This window comes from Microcaecilia unicolor, chromosome 6 (genome assembly GCF_901765095.1).
Source record: "Microcaecilia unicolor chromosome 6, aMicUni1.1, whole genome shotgun sequence".
Classification (NCBI taxonomy): domain Eukaryota; kingdom Metazoa; phylum Chordata; class Amphibia; order Gymnophiona; family Siphonopidae; genus Microcaecilia; species Microcaecilia unicolor.
The window spans coordinates 317516716-317538993 of NC_044036.1; the positions used below are offsets into that span (position 1 = coordinate 317516716).

The window sequence follows — 22278 nt, forward strand, 5'->3', positions numbered from 1 at the left end:
TGAGACATTTTTGTCTTTGCTTCTCATGAAAGTACATCAGATTTCTCTGCGGTCAGTCCCAAAAGTAGATGGATGCCAAGTGACTGTTCGGATCCAATAATATTGATGTTTCAGTAGTTTATTTTGACAGAATTTAAAAATTTGGAAGATCTCTTTTGTAGGAAACCAATCCAAGGGAACCTGTCCTTTCATCAGAGGCAGGCGTTACAAGAACAGCGAGTTAATAAGGATATGATGATTTTGCATGCAGATAAAGGAAAAGTTTGGTCACATGTTATCGTAAAACCTCTACAAATCCTACAAATGAGAACTGTTGATAAAAGCATTAGTAGCTGAAGAGTTAAAGTCATCTATGCTCACAACAAAAAGAAGCTAAGTTTGTGATACAATCTGGTCCAGTTGTTTCTTGTATTTATTTTATTCCTAAAATACATAAAGACCTTCAAAATCCTCCGGGTCAGCCAATTGTGGCTTGAAGGAATTCCATTTTGGAACCATTATCCCAACTGGTCGATATACGTTTGAAACCAGCAGCGATTCAGGTTCCCTCTTTTTTGCAAGATACTACTCCAGAATATTGTTTTTTAGTGACCATGGATGTTACTTCTTTGCACACAGTTATTCCTCAGGATCAGGCTCTTGAAGTTATTCAAGAGACATTGGAGAAGCGTGTACAGCCTCAACATATTTCTACTGCTTTTTTACTGGAACTGGCTTCATTAGTGATCAAAAGACATTTTTTTTTTGGTTTCGTAATGAACTTTATGAACAAATTCATGGGGTGGCAATGGGAGCTTCTTTAGCACCTTCTGTTGTCACTCTCTGTACGGCATGTTTTGAAAAACAGTTTATCTATAAGTACATAAGTATTGTCATACTGGGAAAGACCAAAGGCCCATCAAGCCCAGCATCCTGTTTCCAACAGTGGCCAATCCAGGTCACAAATACCTGGCATGATCCCAAAAAAGTATAAAACATTTTACACTGCTTATCCCAGAAATAGTGGATTTTCCCCAAGTCCATTTAATAATGGTCTATGGACTTTTCCTTTAGGAAGCCGTCCAAACCTTTTTTAAACTCTGCTAAGCTAACCGCCTTTACCAAATTCTCTGGCAACGAATTCCAGAGTTTAATTACACGTTGAATGAAGAAACATTTTCTAAGATTTGTTTTAAATTTACTACATTGTAGCTTCATTGCATGCCCCCAAGTCCTAGTATTTTTGGAAAGTGTAAACAAACGCTTCACATCTATCCATTCAACTCCACTCATTATTTTATAGACCTCTATCATATCTCCCCCTCAGCCGCCTTTTCTCCAAGCTGAAGAGCCCTAGATGCTTTAGCCTTTCCTCATAGGGAAGTTGTCCCATCCCCTTTATCATTTTTGTCGCCCTTCTCTGCACCTTTTCTAATTCCACCATATCTTTTTTGGGATGCGGCGACCAGAATTGAACACAATATTCGAGGTGCGGTCGCACCATGGAGCAATACAAAGGCATTAAAACATTCTCAATTTTGTTTTCCATTCCTTTCCTAATAATACCTAACATTCTATTTGCTTTCTTCACCGCAGCAGCAATGTATCATCAACGGCGACACCTAGATCCCTTTCTTGGTCTGTGACTCCTAACATGGAACCTTGCACGATGTAGCTATAATTCGGGTTCCTCTTTCCCACATGCATCACTTTGCACTTGCTCACATTAAACGTCATCTGCCATTTAGACGCCCAGTCTCGTAAGGTCCTCTTGTAATTTTTCACAATCCTCCCGCGATTTAACGACTTTGAAATAACTTTGTGTCATCAGCAAATTTAATTACCTCACTAGTACCTCACATCTCTAGATCATTTTATAAATATGTTAAAAAGCAGCTGCCCCAGCACAGACCTCTGGGGAACCCCACTAACTACCCTTCTCCATTGAGAATACTGACCATTTAACCCTACTCTCTGTTTTCTATCTTTTAACCAGTTTTTAATCCACAATAGAACACTACCTCCTATCCCATGACTCTCCAATTTCTTCTGGAGTCTTTCATGAGGTACTTTGTCAAATGTCTTCTGAAAATCCAGATACACAATATCAACCGGCTCACCTTTATCCACATATCTGTTCATCCCTTCAAAGAAATGTAGTAGATTGGTGAGGCAAGATTTCCCTTCACTAAATCCATGTTGACTTTGTCTCATTAATCCATGCTTTTGAATATGCTCTGTAATTTTGTTCTTAATAATAGTCTCTACCATTTAGCCCGGCACCGACATCAGACTCACCGGTCTATAATTTCCCGGATCTCCTCTGGAACCTTTTTTAAAAATCGGCGTTACACTGGCCACCCTCCAATCTTCCGGTACCACGCTCGATTTTAAGCATGAATGACATATTACTAACAATAGCTCTGCAAGCTCATTTTTTAGTTCTATCAGTACTCTGGGATGAATACCATCCGGTCCAGGAAATTTGCTACTCTTCAGTTTGTAGAACTGCCCCATTACATCCTCCAGGTTTACAGAGAATTCATTAAGTTCCTCTGACTCATCAGCTTTGAGTACCATTTCCAGCACCGGTATCCCACCCAAATCTTCCTTGGTGAAGACCGAAGCAAAGAATTCATTTAATCTCTCCGCTATGACTTTGTCTTCCCTGATCGCCCCTTTTACTCCTCAGTCATCTAGCAGTCCAACCGATTCTTTTGCCAGCTTCCTATTTTTAATATACCTAAAAAAAATTTTTTTTACTGTGTGTTTTTGCCTCCAACGCAATCTTTTTTTCGAAGACCCTCTTGGCCTTCCTTATCAGCGCTTTGCATTTGACTTGACACTCCTTATGCTGTTTCTTATTATTTTCAGTCGGTTCCTTCTTCCATTTTCTGAAGGATTTTCTTTTAGCTCTAAAAGCTTCCTTCACCTCACTTTTTTACCACGCCGGCTGTCGTTTGGTCTTCCGTCCTCCTTTTTTAATACGCAGAATATATTTGGCCTGGGCTTCCAGGATGGTGTTTTTGCACCAGGAGTGGTGTGACTGATTAGAAGGCAGAATATGGAGCACCAGCACCCAATAACCACTATGTTCTTGAAGGGTGGGGTAGAGGACAGAAAAGGAAAAACCCAAGAGCTCTCTCCTGCTGCTTCTACCCCAGTGCCCTTCTTTTTTTTTTTTTTAAATAAGAGATGAAAAAAAATAAGTTAGCCAGGAAGGGGAAGGGACAGGCATAAGAGGCGTGGCCACCTCATTGCTGTCTGGCTAGAATGGGGAAGGGTTATCACCCAAGGTGTGGTTGTCTTCAACCAGGATATATCTACAAACAAAAGCTCAACTAGGTGACCAGTTCTCCAGCTGGGCCCAGGAGCCACCTCACCGAACTAATCTTGAGCTGCACAGAATGTTTTCACTATCTGATGGAGACAGACAATACTGATGAGCTGTGGCTGCACTGAGACTCTTATAGGCACAGCTCACAGTTCTTAGGTCTCTTGTCTCCATTTGCTGGCTGAGGCGCATAATCCACTTGTTCTGGACTGGTCTGATCTGGTGGGATGAAAAGAAATGGAGTTAATGCCATACCACCTACCCCACTGATACATGGCCACTGCAAGACATGATTAAGTCTCTACTAAAAAGAGACATACACACATTTTTCATGCAAGAACTTTGTTGCTTTGAAAATTGTAATATGAATGGTTAAATTCTAATACAAGTGTCACAATCTACATGGCTAAGAACATCACGTGGATATTGCAGCAGCATCCTGAAAGAGGTCCGTTTTTAAAAAACTCATTCCTTTCTATTCTAGAACTTGAACTTTCCTGGTGATATACTTCTACCTCACACTTGATATAAACATTTTATCCTGTATCCACACTGATCAGGCGAGTCCTGTAACTTTAGTATACATAGTTGAAATCTCATTTCCAGTATTGTAATACCTTTATCAACAAACAAATCTGAACAAAACTAGACACCATCCCAGCAGTCATCATAAAGGCAATTTTCAAAACAACGTAGGTATGTGCAAAGTCTGCAAGTACTTTCACCCACAGATTTTTCACCATTTCTCAAAAGAAAAATACATACATACTTTCCCTAGTGAAAAATACTCCGAGCTTTGCACTTGCTTCTCTGCACATATTTATTTTGCTGAAATATATAGTTCTGAATACACAAAACTGTGCACATTGCAGACTCCTCTGATCTAACCCTGCCCCCAAGTACAAACGCTTGCCCCGCAGGAAACAGTGTGTTCAGCACTGATCACTGGCCATATTCTGACCCATGTACAAGTGGGCAATTTTCAGAAGGGGATATTTGCACAAGCAAATGGTTTTTTGGAAATGGGCCCTGCTATGCCAGGAAAAGACTTTTGCTTTGGTCATCAATCCAACAGAACAGAACAGCCAACCCCCTCCTTTTCTGCAAATAGGCCATCATAGGCAGCATATAGACTACCTGACATTATCAATCACAGGAGTCTTCAGGACCCGGAAGAACCGGTGTTGCTGTGGATTCTGAGGGGGGCCTTTCTTGATCTCCCCTCTTGGAGAAGGCGGTGGAGAGAAAGGAGGGAACAGGTCTCCAGGCTCCAAAACAATGTGCTCATCATCCTGTTATCAAAAGGAGTTAAAAATGAGCAGGAATGACCAAAAGAAAATCCAAGGGCTGCAGAAAAAGACAGATAAGCAACCAGGAAATAAATCAGTCTCTACAAAAATAAAATGGGAGACACAGCTTCAGATAAGACAAAGATAAATAAAAGGGGCAAGAGGACAAAGTAGAAATGGACACTAAATACCTGAAAATCAAAGCAGAAATTTAAAAGTGCAGTTGTAGTACTAATAAGATCCTTTCTCTCCCTCAGATACCAAGGGTGAGGAATTGCTGAACAGCTGCTTTAAATGTCTTATTCTGAAAAATATCCTGAGTTTTATTTTGTACGTTACATTCCCTATCACTCCCAGATGACAACCTGCCACTGAGAGCACATGGCACCAATTACTTTACTTTTAAGCCAATAATTTCTTCAAAAGGGCAAAAGTAGAACATGGCACCTATTAACCCAAGATCTAAACTACTGCCTTTGGCAACTCAAATCAGTAGTTACATTCCCAAATAGGTAGCAAGCACTACTAGCTCAGAGGGCCCAAGATTAGTCCTACAGTTTCTAGCATGCTTGCTTTACTGTAACCTTGTATGGGTCTATGGAAAAAGTGAAAGTCAACATCACTCAAACAAAGTGTGTTGCAAGTTTATTTTCTGATTGGGTGAGTGGCTATTCTAAACCAAGTTCCATTTGTTACCTTAATCCCCCGAAGAGATGCAAAGGACTCCTGCCCCGGCCTCAGAGCTATAATGTCTCCCTCCACCAGCAGGCTGACAGGCAAATTCACAAGTTGTCCATCCCGGTAGACCCAGTGAAGAGACCAGGATGGGGCAGTAGGCATGTGAAGATCTGGACAGAGTGACGCAGCCCACTTCAGCTCGTTATTCAGTAGGGCATCTTAGAGATTGAAAGAAAAGAGGGAAATGTGTCATATGGAACAGGAACAGCACACTTGTTATACTATACCAGAGAGTCACCCTGGTATAGTATAACTAGATTGTATTGACCCTGAACATATCTCACAACCTCACTGCAAATATATACCTACCAGTTAGTACTGGAAGTAGATCAACAGTATAGAAGTATCACCAGCCGCCAGACCTTTAAACATCTAAAAATATAGTACACTACTGTAGGTCACAGAAATCTGCTCTCCTTTTTTCCCCTAAATTAATGAACCCCTAAACCTATATTTTTATCCCAAATGGATATAAGCATTGGTTGAAAAAGGAGAGCGAGATCCAATCCCCATCTACACTAAATTGAGGAGACAGAATTTAAAACTACTGCATTTGCAATTCAACCAGAGCAAGGGATAAAGGGAAAAGCTTACCTCTAATTCTGTTGATGATACTCAGTAACCTCCTCATGGCTTCTCTCCGTTTCAGTGCCTCCTGTCGTCCAACCAGTAACAGATTAAGTAGAAGAAGCAGGAAGAGAGCCAAAGCATTCCCAATTTCAGCACCTTGGCTTTATGAGGAATTAGGGTCATTGAATAAACAGAAATTAGCAATTAAAACAAATCCAGGAATCCAAAGGACATAACTATCATCCTCCCCTTGATTCAAGCCCCTTTTATTGGGCAGAAACTTAAGCAGGAGGCAGCGTACTTATTAACAGCTAGACAAGGCATTCAGAAAACACGCTTCACTGTAAAGTGGGTAATCCCACAGATCCTAATCTTCATGAGCTAATTGGATATTGTGCTAAACAAAGTGTGGATATCCAGTGGTCCCAAAAGTACTAGCTGCTCCAGGTGTTTCCGCAGAGCACATGTAGGACCACATGTAAAGCTGCCACAGGTTAGAGTTGGACCTGTGAAAAAGAGTACCAAGAGCCGTGTATCTTTTCAAACGACAGAAAGCAAAACCTCTGGGATAATTCTAGCTACAAATGTCTCAAGGTAAAATGTGCACCTTACACAATATGCTCATGTGATCTATGAAATAAGAATTAAGCAGGTTACTGATATGTCATGTGACCAGTCGAAGCACCATTCTGACTATATTGCCAATAAACTAAAATTCACAGCACGCATTTTTTATGCTCCTACCTTACCTGCATAAAATAAGTATGAGGCATGCTCAAGATGCAGATATTTCCTTAACCTATAGTGTATCAATATTTGACTTAAAAACCTTTCTAGCAATTTTAGAAATATCGCCATGCTGTTCTACTATGGCTTCCCTTGTGAAACCCACTGAATCTTTTGAGCTATAAAATGAAAGCAAAAATCTGTTCTCAAAGTCTGTGCTGCCTCTCATACTTGAAAACAAACTGACTGTATTACTGCTGGTAAAACAGAAGGTCAAAAACATGCAATTACACACTACTTTCACTTCCTAAAACCAAGCTGAGACATCAAACAGAAATTCAGAAAGTGACTGCAGTGAGCTATACCAGTGCCTCTCAAACAGCATTAACAAAAGTTCTTACAAAAGTCACGGGGCAGTATATAGGTGGTATATATTTTCATTTTATATTTTATCTGGTCTGCATTCAGCATTGCCAAGTGTTCTCCAGCAGAAAGAAACAGTACAAGGAATTTTAGAATGTCTTAAACCATTTGAAAACTTTGCAAATATAAAAACATCTGTATAGACACATGACCCCCAGAGTAGAACACCAACTACTTTTTCAGGTAAAATAACTTCAAAGCTACTCACCTGTAGCAGGTGTTCTACAAGGACAGCTGATCAAGTATTCTCACATCTGGGTGACGTCATCCAATGGAGACCGGTGTGGACACTGCCCAGCATATAAAGCTATTAGAAAACTCTAGCAGTGTCCCAACCATGCATGCGTGGGTGCCATCCTGCTTGTCACGTGAGCACAGGTTCCTCCACATTAATGAGGCCTTCAAGTCAATCAACCTTAAACTATATACAGACTAGTTGGGAACAGGGGCGTATCTGGAATCCGGCGGTAGGGGGGGCCAGAGCCAGAGAGGGGGGGCACATTTTTGCCTCCCCCCCCCCCCCCCCCGCCGCCTCTCTCCACCCCCTCCCCGCCGTCAACCCTCCCCCGTTGCTTACTTTTGCTGGCGGGGGGCCCCAACCCCCGCCAGCCGAGGTCCGACCCGCAATCTCCATATTTCGTCTTCCTCCGTGGCCATGTGCTTCAAGGAAGTAACGCTGCAGTGCTGATTGGTTGAATCCAGTTCGGCGTCTGACGTCGCTGCGACGTCAGACGCCGAACTGGATTCAACCAATCAGCACTGCAGCGTTACTTCCTTGAAGCACATGGCCACGGAGGAAGACGAAATATGGAGATTGCGGGTCGGACCTTGGCTGGCGGGGGTTGGGGCCCCCGCCAGCAAAAGTAAGCAGCGGGGGAGGGTTGACGGCGGGGAGGGGGGCCAGGGCGAAATCTGCGAGGGCCCAGGCCCCTGTGGCTCCACGCAGATACGCCCCTGGTTGGGAAGGTGCAGCCTGGAACAGAAAATAACTGAGCCTATGCTGCTAGAATTTTCTAATAGCTGTATATGGCAGCATCCGCACTAGGCTCCATCGGATGATGTCACCCAAATGTAATTAATTCAGACCAGCCATCAGTATTCTACTACTACTACTATTTAACATTTCTAGAGCGCTACAAAGTGTACGCAGCGCTGTACAAACACAGAAGAAAGACAGTCCCTGCTCAAAGAGCTTACAATCTAACAGACAAAAAGTAAAGCATTTAAATTTAAAATATTTAAGCAGTCAAGCACAAGAGAACAGTCACAGAAGGACAGAAGATGTTGAAGGGTGGTCAGTGTGATTAGGTGTAACTCTGGTTGGAGTAGTGGGAGAAGGTGATAGAAGAATAGAAATGGGTGAGGTAAAGTAATGAGTGGGTTGATAGGGAGGTTATATAAGACATGTCACTCTAGGGGTGGGTGGGTAGAGGGGTAGGGTGGGTGGAAGCAGGAGAAGGTATTCTCTGCAGCCTATCTGTGAGATGGAAAATGCTCTCTGAAGCTGCTGCTATAAGTTGTTAGTTTTCTCTCCCTGAAAGAGATCCAAGCCACACCCACGAAGTTCAAACTGTCAGTGGGGAGGGTGAGGGGAGGAAATGGCAGTGCTTGATGAAAAAGAGAGCTCAGTTTGATAGGAGATATACTATAGGATGTCATTCTGAGGCCAGGCTAAGTCTAAAGCAGGAGAAGGTATTCTCTGCAGCCTATCTGTGAGATGGAAAATGCTCTCTGAAGCTGCTGCTATAAGTTGTTAGTTTTCTCTCCCTGAAAGAGATCCAAGCCACACCCACGAAGTTCAAACTGTCAGTGGGGAGGGTGAGGGGAGGAAATGGCAGTGCTTGATGAAAAAGAGAGCTCAGTTTGATAGGAGATATACTATAGGATGTCATTCTGAGGCCAGGCTAAGTCTAAAGCAGGAGAAGGTATTCTCTGCAGCCTATCTGTGAGATGGAAAATGCTCTCTGAAGCTGCTGCTATAAGTTGTTAGTTTTCTCTCCCTGAAAGAGATCCAAGCCACACCCACGAAGTTCAAACTGTCAGTGGGGAGGGTGAGGGGAGGAAATGGCAGTGCTTGATGAAAAAGAGAGCTCAGTTTGATAGGAGATATACTATAGGATGTCATTCTGAGGCCAGGCTAAGTCTAAAGCAGGAGAAGGTATTCTCTGCAGCCTATCTGTGAGATGGAAAATGCTCTCTGAAGCTGCTGCTATAAGTTGTTAGTTTTCTCTCCCTGAAAGAGATCCAAGCCACACCCACGAAGTTCAAAGGGGAGGAAATGGCAGTGCTTGATGAAAAAGAGAGCTCAGTTTGATAGGAGATATACTATAGGATGTCATTCTGAGGCCAGGCTAAGTCTAAAGCAGGAGAAGGTATTCTCTGCAGCCTATCTGTGAGATGGAAAATGCTCTCTGAAGCTGCTGCTATAAGTTGTTAGTTTTCTCTCCCTGAAAGAGATCCAAGCCACACCCACGAAGTTCAAACTGGCAGTGGGGAGGGTGAGGGGAGGAAATGGCAGTGCTTGATGAAAAAGAGAGCTCAGTTTGATAGGAGATATACTATAGGATGTCATTCTGAGGCCAGGCTAAGTCTAAAGCAGGAGAAGGTATTCTCTGCAGCCTATCTGTGAGATGGAAAATGCTCTCTGAAGCTGCTGCTATAAGTTGTTAGTTTTCTCTCCCTGAAAGAGATCCAAGCCACACCCACGAAGTTCAAACTGTCAGTGGGGAGGGTGAGGGGAGGAAATGGCAGTGCTTGATGAAAAAGAGAGCTCAGTTTGATAGGAGATATACTATAGGATGTCATTCTGAGGCCAGGCTAAGTCTAAAGCAGGAGAAGGTATTCTCTGCAGCCTATCTGTGAGATGGAAAATGCTCTCTGAAGCTGCTGCTATAAGTTGTTAGTTTTCTCTCCCTGAAAGAGATCCAAGCCACACCCACGAAGTTCAAACTGTCAGTGGGGAGGGTGAGGGGAGGAAATGGCAGTGCTTGATGAAAAAGAGAGCTCAGTTTGATAGGAGATATACTATAGGATGTCATTCTGAGGCCAGGCTAAGTCTAAAGCAGGAGAAGGTATTCTCTGCAGCCTATCTGTGAGATGGAAAATGCTCTCTGAAGCTGCTGCTATAAGTTGTTAGTTTTCTCTCCCTGAAAGAGATCCAAGCCACACCCACGAAGTTCAAAGGGGAGGAAATGGCAGTGCTTGATGAAAAAGAGAGCTCAGTTTGATAGGAGATATACTATAGGATGTCATTCTGAGGCCAGGCTAAGTCTAAAGCAGGAGAAGGTATTCTCTGCAGCCTATCTGTGAGATGGAAAATGCTCTCTGAAGCTGCTGCTATAAGTTGTTAGTTTTCTCTCCCTGAAAGAGATCCAAGCCACACCCACGAAGTTCAAACTGGCAGTGGGGGCTCTCCTTTACAAATTTCAACCAGACTGGTGATGCCTCTGCTCACCCCTGTGGACACTCAGAGACTCAGCCTGACCCTCTTTCCCCTCACTGTCTTACTGTTTTTTTCCATATGTGACCATCTCTTGGAAACGGTGACTGAAGTAGAGTACCTAAGGTGTTGATCATTTTTCAAGAGAGAATTTTTCATGTCATGGGTCCATAGGCAGACTAAAAATTACATGTTTGAACTTTTGTAACTTTTTTATTATTTTACATAGAAGGATGGGGTTTGGACTGTTTTATTACACATTGTTTGCTCTTACAGTAATCATTAAAACCTCATTTTTTGTTTTTGGTGACTTGTCCCAGACATGGTCCCATATACAGATTGTTCATGAGCTTAAGATTTAATTTTTACCAGATTTAAGTAGACCAATTCCCTACTGTTTTACACAATAAGAGTTGCCTATCCCTTACTTAGCCTCACCTGATTTCATGCCTTCCTACTGTTTCACAATTGAGGTACTCATGAAACAACAAGCTGATATTGGACTTAACACGCTATGCCACTTGTGGTTAAGTTTAGGTGACATTTGAGTCGCAACCTAGCCAGCTAGATTTGCAGCTTGAAATTCATCTAAATATTGTCAGCTATAAATCTAGATTTAAGCTAGCTTTGTGTGCAGAGATAGTCACCTAACTAAACTAGCTAACAGTGAAAATTTGTGCTAAGCTGGCTGGTTAAATGTCCTACCTACCCAACCCAGCAACCTAATGACATTTGCAGAGATGCTTACTTTTTTGCATTTTGGAAGGCCAACCTATTAACTCAACAGCTTTGCTGTTCACCAAAATGCAGACAGGCCTGGACTTGATTCCCAGTTTGGGTCCTCTACTCTTCAGATCAGCTGGGCATGCTGCACAGGTTGCATTCTTAGTTTGTGAGGGATGAGAGGTCAGTCACTGACAACATATGTCTCCAGATTCCATATATGGTGCCCAAAATTGGGCTCCAATATTTGGGCACTGATCCAAGATGTGTGCCCAACTAAACAGGCTAACGGGCCAATTGGTGCCAATAACTGGATGCTGATACTAATTGACAGCAATTTGAACTTGCATACACATCTTGCTACACACTTTTCTATAACAATGTGTTACCAAATCCCATAGTGCGTAACCCAAAAGAGGGAAAGGGTGTAGCCATGGGAGGTACATGAGTAGGTCAGAGGTGTTCCTAAAATTTGCACAGTGTTACACAGAATATCAGGGATGTGCATCCAAACTGGGCATCGGAATTACATCTGGTTTCAGCAGGCATTTAGTCCTGGCACCCAAATCAGCACTCAATGTTATTCTATAATGCAGAGGTTCCTGAACCTGGTCCTGGAGGCACCTCAACCAGTCAGGTTTTCAGTATATCCAGAATGAATATTCATGAAATAGATTTCCATGCAGTGGAGGCAGTGCATGCAAATTTCTCTCATGAATATTCATTTTAGGTATCCTGAAATCCTGACTGGCCGGGATGCCTCCAGTACCAGGTTGGGAGCCACTGCTATAATGGGTGCTCATCTTTGAATGACTATAGAATAGCATTGAGTGCTGATTTTTGAGCACCATTTACTGAATCTAGCTAATAGTGGCCCAAGTTAAGAATTGTGACTGTAGGATTCCAAAAGGAGCCATGCTGATGGCATGTCACTGCTATGATTGGACTAAAAGTAATTTTGGAATGTATAGAAATAGGAGGAACATCCCAGGGTAGTTGCAGAGTTTAAAGCTTGTGGTGCCAGATTCCATGGTTTTTGACTTAAGCCAAAAGTCCAAAGGAGCACTGGGACAGACCACCAGATCAAAAAAAACAAACATAAGGCCACCAGAGTTTTTAAAAACATACACACGGCAAAGCCCACTGGTGGAGTGGCTAAGTATAACTGCCAAGGGTCAGGTCCTGAAGCTATATTGTGTCACTCTCACTGGAAATTTTTCAAAAGATAGCTGGGCTAGACCTTTTGGAAAACGTACCCAATATCATGCAGATGGATGAGTGAGTGAGTGTATACACACACAGACTAGTTGACTAGCTGATTCTTAACAGATTGTCTCAAATGTTGTGCTTTATGGAAAATTTTCAAAGCAACATATTGCCTTTTTTGACAAATTATTTGTTTTAATGTCTAGCAGTTTCCTTCGTAACCACTTTTTTTTTTTTTAAGTTATGAGCCAGAGAACATTTTATATATATTGAAATCCTCCAATACAAACCCTTTCACATGTTATTGCTGACAAATTATTTTTTCCTCAACAACTCCATTAAGAGTGCAAAATGAGCAGGAGTCTTCATGTTCAACCCAAGAACACTATTCTAAATGCGGAAACAGACCAGAAAGAGGCCAGACAATGGACAAACTATTAGGCAGGATAGACACTTCCCAGGGCCAGATGCTTACCTCCCATCTGGCTGGTTTCCATAGCAACAAAGGAGAAACACCACAGCCACCATCATCAAGGCTGCTCCTGGCCAATGGAAGCAGGAAGAGCGGTTGCCATGGTACAAGAAGCTCCTCCTACTCCACAACTCCTAAAAACAGGAAAGTTGGGTGATTGTGACTATCCATCAACTCTGCTACAGACTTGTTAAGGCTAATTAGCTCAAATAAATACCTTCCATGCAGTCGTTTTCTTTCTCTCTTTCTGATGCGCCTCCAGCACCGCAGCCAGTTCGTCCCGCAGGATAATGAGGGCTTGTCTGGTGGAGAGACCCAAACATATGGCCAGCTCATCCTGCATCAAAAAAGTCATTTGTATTAATGATTCCTTTTCTCTCCTGCCCTCCTCCAAGACCACATCCTGCAGGCTACCGTTACAACAAGAAAACCAAAGAACTGTTCAACTGTAGTGATGTCAGCTATGGCAGACTGCTTTGGTGATATAAACTTCTCTCTTTCACCTTACATTGTTCAGCAGAAAGAATAAGTTACTTACAGACAACCTAGGCATCTCCTGCCAACTCTCAATAGAAAACTGATGAGCCCTGTCTAAAAGAAAATCCCCCTGTTTAGATTAGAATAGCCATACTGTGTCAGACCAATGGTCCATCTAGCCCAGTATCCTGCTTCCAACAGTGGCCAATCCAGGTCACAAGTACCTGACAGAAATCCAATTAGTAGCAATATTCCATGCTCCCAATACCAGGGCAAGCAGTGGCTTCCCCCATGTCCATCTCAATAACAGACTATGGACTTTTCCTCCAGGAATGTGTCCAAACTTTTTTTTAAACCTAGATACACTAACTGCTGTTACTCCAGCAGCAAGATCCAGAGCTTAACTATTTGAGTGAAAAAAATAGTTCCTCCTATTTGTTTTAAAAGTATTTTCATGTAATTTGAGTGCCTCCTAGTCTTTGTACTTTTTGAAACAGTGAAAAATTGATTCACTTTTACCTGTTCTACACCACTCAGGCTTTTAGAGACATCAATCATATCCCTCTTCAGCCGTCTCTTTCCCAAGCTAAAGAGCATTAACCTCTTTAGTCTTTCCTCATATGGGAGTTCATCCCCTTTAACATTTTGGTCACTCTTCTTTGAACCTTTTCTAATTCTGCTATATCTTTTTTGAGATGCAGTGACCAAAATTGAACACAATACTCAAGGTGAAGTCACACCATGAAGTGATGCACAGGCATTATATATTCTTGGTCTTATTTTGCATACCTTTCCTAATAATTCCTAACATCCTGTTTGCTTTTTTGTCACCACCGCACACTGGGCAGAAGATTTCAAAATAGTCTCTACAATGACACTTAGATCTTTTTCTTGCGTGCTGACTCCTAAGGTGGACTCTAGCATCAGGTAACTATGATTTGGATTATTCTTCCCAATGTGCATCACTTTGCATTTGTCCACATTAAATGAGCTGGATAAAATACAGTCCAGCACAGTATGGTGAAAGTCACTCTTACTCAAACAAGCCCAACGTGGCCACATTTCGGGTTACATATGCCATCAGGGGCATAAACAACTGTCCTGTAGCATAGTAACATAGTAGATGACGGCAGAAAAAGACCTGCACGGTCCATCCAGTCTGCCCAACAAGATAAACTCGTATGTGCTAGTTTTTTGTGTATACCTTACCTTGATTTGTACCTGTCTTTTTCAGGGCACAGACCGTATAAGTCCGCCCAGTACTATCCCCGCCTCCCAACCACCAGCCCCGCCTCCCACCACCGGCTCTGGCACAGACCGTATAAGTCTACCCAGCACTATCCCCGCCTCCCAACCACCAGCCCTGGCACAGACCGTATAAGTCTGCCCAGCACTAGCCCCGCCTCCCAACCGTCTCTGCCTTAAGCAATTTATCTCCAAGTAGTAAAATTATATCTGACAGACGTGTTCTAATCATAATTCATTTGATTTGGAACAAACTCAAGCCATAGGATTATTAAATTGCTTCAGTGACAAGGAGTTTAATTAACAGGCAGTTAGGGACATGAAGGTTCAGTAACGCTTCCCTGATAATTATCCTTTCCCAAGTCCTGCTAGATCAGTTTATACAAATGGGATACGTTCCTCCTTCTGTCAGCAGATATCAGTTAGTGCTCCTGTGTTAAAGTCTAGGACAAACTGACCCTGTTTTCCAAAGCAATGCTTCTCACTAGATGCAAATCTTCACTGAACAACAAATAACGCCACTGAAAATCTTGACAGACTACCTTGGCACTATCCTGGTAGTGCCAAGGCAGTTAAGGGCAGTTCACTAACCAGGTGACTGCTCAAATAAATTCTGAACAGAAAAAAGGCTGTCCTAATTTCATCCGGTTAGCAGTCTGAATATTGCTAGTATCTGGACATTCAGCTGAATATCTGAGTATAAAATGACTACAGTGGCCAATGTTTAGATTAGAGGCCGACCGAATTTCAGTTTGGGCAGCAAAGCTTGCACAAAATTCACATTTAGCCTTGTTTCAGTTTCAGCCAAAAATGGCAGTGCTTTTTTGACTGAAACCATAGGGTTTTGTTTTTTTTTGGCTATATCCCATGGCTGTCTTCCTTCCCCTCCTCCCCCAAACCAAAAGAGTTCCCTTCCTCCTTCCCTACCACTCCCCCGAACAGAAGCAGCCCCTCTTCTAGTCACCCATAGACCCTTTCCCCTCAAGCCTACTGTGGTGGTCTAGTGGTTTAGTCAAGGTAGGAGCAATCCCCATTCGCTCTTGCTCATGTCATCTCTGCAGTCAAAATGACTTCCAGCAGAAGTCTCACAAAATTGCTGCCCGTCTCGTCTTCCGCCAGGGTCGCTTTACTCATACTACCCCTCTCCTCAAGACCCTTCACTGGCTCCCTATCCGTTTTCGCATCCTGTTCAAACTTCTTCTACTAGCCTATAAATGTACTCACTCTGCTGCTCCCCAGTATCTCTCCACACTCGTCCTTCCCTACACCCCTTCCCGTGCACTCCGCTCCATGGATAAATCCTTCTTATCTGTTCCCTTCTCCACTACTGCCAACTCCAGACTTCGCGCCTTCTGTCTCGCTGCACCCTACGCCTGGAATAAACTTCCTGAGCCCCTACGTCTTGCCCCATCCTTGGCCACCTTTAAATCTAGACTGAAAGCCCACCTCTTTAACATTGCTTTTGACTCGTAACCACTTGTAACCACTCGCCTCCACCTACCCTCCTCTCTTCCTTCCCGTTCACATTAATTGATTTGATTTGATTTGCTTACTTTATTTATTTTTTGTCTATTAGATTGTAAGCTCTTTGAGCAGGGACTGTCTTTCTTCTATCTTTGTGCAGCGCTGCGTACGCCTTGTAGCGCTGTAGAAATGCTAAATAGTAGTAGTAGAGATGGCAAGAGCCATCCCTTTTAGAAAGGACTTAAGCGAAATAGGCAAGGAAATCAGACTTGGTCTACACACCATGCTTGCTTGGGCTAACTCATTTAAATTCAAACTCAACACAGTGAAAACTCATTGCCTTATACTCTCCACTCTTTATAATAAGTTCAAGCCAACCACCTTAGTCACTCCTGAACTTTCCCTACCAATCTCAGAGACTATTGGGTGTAATTGTCAATAGAAACTTAACGCTGGAGCAGCAAACAAACTCCACCACTAAGAAAGCATTCTTCTCACTTTGGAAATTGAAACGTATTAAACCATATTTCCCAAGAGATGTATTCCGCAATTTAGTTTGCTCATTAGTCTTACGTCACCTTGATTACTGCAATGGTATATACACAGGGTGCAAAGCTCTGCTTCATAACAAACTTCAAACCGCCCAGAACACAGCTGCTAGACTGATTTACGGTAAATCGAGGTTTGAAAGTTTAAGACCACTGAATGAGAAACTGCACTGGCTTCCTATCAAGGACTGGATAACTTTTAAAGTTTGCATCCTGGTGCATAAAGTTCTTTATGGTGAAGCTCCAGCATCTATGGATGCCCTTATTTATGTATTTATTGCATTTGTATCCCACATTTTCCCACCTATTTGCAGGCTCAATGTGGCTTACATAGTTTGTTATGGTGTAGTCATTTCATGATAACAGCTTACCAGCTTATCAGCTTACCACCAAGGAACTCTTCCAGATCGTCACGCACGTACTTGAATCTTCACTACCCAGCCTGCTGTGGCATCAAGTATAAAACCGCCTATGCATCCACCTTTCCTTATGTTAGCACTCACTCATGGAATGGATTACCACAATCTGTAAAATCTATTCAAGATCATTTGGCCTTCAGAAAATCTCTGAAGACCCTATTATTTGGGAAAGCTTACGCTACAGACCCGCCTAGCATCTATAACTTCTGAACTGCTGCAGTCACTATGACATACTGAACTTTATTACTCATTCTCCTTTTCCTCTCCTTTGCTGTTACTCGCTAGTCTCTGCTTCATTGACTTTGATTGTTTGCTGAATTGATGTATGTTTTTGTAGATTGATGTAAGCCACATTGAGCCTGCCCATGGGTGGGAAAATGTGGGATATAAATGCTATAAATAAATTTTAAGACTTGAGCCGGCACCAGCAGAAGCGACTGTGGACCGAGGACTGTCCTGCCTATGCCTGCTCTAATCTCAAAACGGCTGCAGCAACCTCCAGAAGCAATCTCACTAGAATTTTGGCTGCAGATTGGGTTTCAGCCAAAAGAACCCAAGAAAACAGTTTTGGTTGCCCTCAAGTTTAAATCAAATGCCAACTAATGCAGCTGAATATTGGGGGAAGGGGATTTTAGAAAGGAATCCTTCAGTCTTACCCCACATGCTGTTTCATCCATGCCATTAAATTTTCACAGTTATGCCGTTCCCAAACAGACGGACTCGACCCCTTTTGTATAATTCTTTCCACCTCAGGTTACAAAAAATTTTTAAAAATGGACCAGCAGGTTAGATTTTTCAGTCTCTGCTCTTAAACATATCCTCTGTGCTACTTTATGGTTTTGAGGTTTCTCTGTACATGCACCTACCTGTACATGAAACTATTTCTCTGATCATATACTAAATTTCCTCAATCAAACTTCTTGGCGAGCACGAGCAGGCTCGGCGAGTTGGCACCAAGTTCAGACCGCCTTCCCTTCTCGTTGCTCTCAGCTTTGCCTCTGGTCCCGCCCTCATTTCCTGTTTCCGCAAGGGCGGGACCAGAGGCATGTTAAATTGTGAAGCGCTGCGTACAACTGGTAGCTCTATAAAAATGATTTGTAGTAGTAGTAGGCAGAGCTGAGAGCAATGAGAAGGGAAGGCAGGCTGAACTTAGCGCCGACTCGCTGAGCCTGCTCGTGCTCGCCTTTCACTACTGCTGCCGCCGGGACCCCGGTAAGAGGACTTTTAAGTTATGGGCGGCATGCAGGAAGGTGAGGGGCAAGCGAAGGACTGTTGTGGGAGTGGGAGAAGAGGTCGGGCAGCGGGCTGGCTCCTGGGGAACTTCCGGTTCCAGCGGGGAAATATTGGGGGTGCTCGAGCACCCACAGAGTCGGCGCCAATGCCAAATGCACAAACATAGAAGTGTTACTTCAGGAGCCTTACACTGATTTTACCCAGACACAAAACTAACAAAATGTCAATTACACAGAAGAGAACACAGCATCCCAAGTTTGAATGCAACCCACAACTGAGAAATCTGTATCTATTCATATAGTCTACAGAGCCTCAGCAACAGTGGCAATTCATCTCCCATCATGAGTTCCATAGCTGCAGAGTGTGCGCTAATTCCTCCTCCCAGGCTCCACATAACTAGCCCAACGACACATGCCTGCTCCTTTGGATAAATCAGATTTAATCTAAAAACACTACAAATTAAACACACTTACTTTGCACTTGCTTGGCTGAGGCATCCATAGGTCTGCAGCCCCTTTAAACAACATCTATACAACCTACAAGTCTAAAGAACTTTCAGATGGAAAGAAATGGGAAAACCTGGAATGTGCAGAGGATGGCAAGGAGAGTCGGAACTAGAAAACAGCTGCAGAGAGAGAAGCGGCAGCGTGAAGAGCCAACACACTGATTCAGCTCATTCTCAGTCACACTGCAGATCTGAAAGATAGAGAAGTGCTGATGCCGAAGACAGCATACACTCTTACACCAGATGTCCATATATAAAGAGGCAATTACATAAGCAACCAACATAACAAGTCAGTCTGTGTATGCAATTGTATGGACATAACCTGCAACAACTGTCTGTCAGTGGCACATATTGCATGACAAATATTTCATGTAATAATTTATAAATCACACCTTCCTGGCCTCCAATATGAACCCAAGCTGGTGTACAAAATTTAAAAGCATAAGCACACAATGACTTAAAACAGTATACAGCACAGCCTTGTTTTACTCTCTGCCAGACTGATCTCCATCTGTTCCACTATTCATTTGTCTGGTTAAGATAGCATTTTAACTGGTTTTTCGTAACAACAATTTCAAAACGCTATGACCACATTTATTAAGGGACAGGCAGATTCTGACTTGCATCTCCAGATTTCAACGCCCAAATCCCACCCCCAACATGCCCCCTTGTGATTTGCATGCACTGCAAAGAACATCTCCTCAAATCCAAGTTTTGAAAATCTGAAAAACGTCCAAAATGCCACTTCATGCTTTTTTTGAGACTTCTTTCTTTTTTGAAAATAAGCCCCATAATCTATTTTGCTATTTTTTTGTACTTGGATTTCAATGCTTAGTCCAGAACATTGTGCAATCTGTATTGTCGGGGGGGATCCTTTTCATAAAAGAAATATTTAAAAAAAAAACACAAGTTATTCCTTTACTAGCACCACTCATAAGCAAAGGCTTTGTATGTTAAAACAGTCTAAATCCACTTTTTAAACAATGCCTAGCCAAAAAGTACTCTGAATGCATGTATGGGTCAGAAGATTTATTGTTTCTCCAGCCAGCCATCTAACAATTAACTACCGTCATCGTGTCAACCACCTCAAATTCTCCAGGTTTCCAATTCTAAAACAAATTTTACATACAAATTTCCCTGTTTTCTATTATATAACCTCCCCACAACCACCACCAAACATGTTAGAAAGAGGTAACATGCCCTCCATAAAGTAAAGTGGCTGCTCATCATTTTCCTTCAGTTGGGGGCTTGGATTATAGGGAAAGCTTTGCAAGTTTATAGAATTTATGAAGATAGCTTGCTTTTAGAATTACTTCTTTAAAATTTCCCCCTTTCTCTCTGTCACTAGGATAAAAGCAAAGCAACTCATTATTCTTTAAAAGAGACTAAGCATGGTGCCCACAGTGAACACACTAACGCAAAAAGTAGTTTAAAATTAATTACTGATGAAAATTATATGGCCAGCCTGCTGAGTAGTGGCTGGAAGTCCTCAGAAGGCATCCAGAAGCAGATTCACCCAATTGCCACTGGGCATCAAATATTGATGCCTCTGAAGTTCATGAGTCTAACACTAAGTGCTATGCAGGTTACCAATAGTAACATAGCTGTTACTTCTCTCTGCAAAAATACCAGCTAATGGGCAATAAGAGAGCATCAGAGACACAGAACTAGAAAAAGACAAACCCTTTAGTGAAGAAAACAGGAAAAGAATCAGGAGACGGAAAGAGGATGAAAGAAAGAAATGAGAAAGGAAAGTGAAGATATAAATTCATACAGAGTAGCCCTAATGGTTACGGAAGTGGGCTGAGAACATGGGAAACCAGGTTTGACTCCCACTGTGACCCTGGGCAAGTCATTTAGCTCCACTGCCCCAGGTACCAAAAAAAAAAAAAAAAAAAGTTTGTGAGCCGTTAGGGACAGAGAAAATACCTACATATAATTAAAACGTAAACTGCTTTGGTTGTACCACAGAAAGGTAGTATGCCAAATCCATGACCCCTCTACAAGAGAGGTGGAGAAAGAGAAAGAGGCAGAAAGCATGCAAGTGCATAGTAGTCAAAAGCTGCATACCCCAATAGTATCATGCAGGCACAATATCTACTAGCTCTCTATTCAGCTCTTTATGACACTAGGCAGGATTGCCAGCTAAGAAGAGAGTGTTCAATAATCTGCTAACTGTAAACCAGACTCAAACTGTATTCCTTGCACTACAGTTAAAGGCCACTTAAAACCCACTAATACTATATTAAATAATTCATAGCAGGTTACAACAAGATATTAAAGCACAATTTCCCCAGGATGTCACAAACTTAGCAGCAACAGTTATAGGTTAGCTTATTTAAAAAAAAAAAGAATATTCTAATAATAAGTATATCCGATTATTAATTAGGGGTGAGCACCGTCGAAAAATTTTAATCGCAATGAATCACGCAATTAATAATTTTAATTGTGCTTTTAATCATGGCATGCATTTTGGAAATACACTTTTCAATTGTTTTTTGAATGTTGACCCAAACATCCTTTTGAACAAATGCTCGGCGTGGCTGATTATCCTTTACAACATGCTATTCAATTAGGGGTGGGCAACGATTAAAAGGTTTAATCAAAATTCATTGTGGTATTAAAATTTTTCAAGATTAGTCAAACCTCTGGACTGGATGGCTTGGTACTGGTAAATTCCCACTACATGGAAAAGTTTTAAACCTGCTGAATATAATGAAAAGTTGTATATACACATTTCTTTCCCACAGCACATTGCTCCCCCTCTCCTACACACAGTAACTACCTTTCTCCTTTCCTGCTGCCTCCTTCCCCTTCTGCTCCCCTTCTGCTGCTAAACCTGTTATCCCTGTCTAAAAAGTGGCATAAAGCAGCATTTGGACAATGTTCTCACAAAAATGGCCAAATTCATATTTAAAAAACCCATTTTCCAGACATTTTCTATGAAGTCTGTCAGAGGTGCGTTCAAATCACAAGGGGAGAAGTCAGGGGCATGTTATGGGTGGGATCTGGGCGTTCCTAACACCTGAACCTTTTTTCTGCCATAATGGAACAAAACAAACATCCAGGGCTATAAGTGGGACGTTTTGGTCTAGACCTGTGTTATTAACGAATAAGCCACAAAAAAAGTGACCTAAAGACCAGATGACCACTGCAGGAATAAAGGAATGATACCCCCTTACTCCTTCAGTGGTCACTGACCCCCCTCCCACCCCTCAAAAATGTAAATGAAACAGTATATACCAGCCTTTATGACAGATTCAGATGTTTATGGCCAGTCCTATTATAGCAGCAAGCAGGTTCCTGGAATAGCTTAGTGGTGGGTACAGTGCACCGTACAGAAGGTGACCCTGGCCCATAATGCACTCTATTATACTTGTGGTGGAAAGTGTCAGCCCCCCAAACCTACTGTACCCACATATAGGTGACACCTGCAGACATAAGATGCCTTGGGGTGAATTAAACTGCGATACCTTGTGGCGCAGAGC

At 42.4% G+C, this 22278-nt stretch overlaps 1 protein-coding gene across 10 annotated transcripts in view; it reads right to left on the reverse strand.

Annotated features, from left to right (window-relative positions):
* TMEM94 (transmembrane protein 94) overlaps window positions 1-22278 on the reverse strand; it is a 118647-nt gene that overhangs the window by 55983 nt on the left and 40386 nt on the right. For all 10 annotated transcript variants that reach the window (XM_030208276.1, XM_030208273.1, XM_030208281.1 and 7 more), the window contains 5 exons: window positions 13117-13236; window positions 12903-13033; window positions 5935-6071; window positions 5299-5498; window positions 4451-4605 (listed from right to left, as the gene is read on the reverse strand). In XM_030208276.1, coding sequence (XP_030064136.1) covers window positions 4451-4605; window positions 5299-5498; window positions 5935-6071; window positions 12903-13033; window positions 13117-13236 — 743 coding nt within the window. The remainder of the gene's footprint in view (window positions 1-4450; window positions 4606-5298; window positions 5499-5934; window positions 6072-12902; window positions 13034-13116; window positions 13237-22278) is intronic.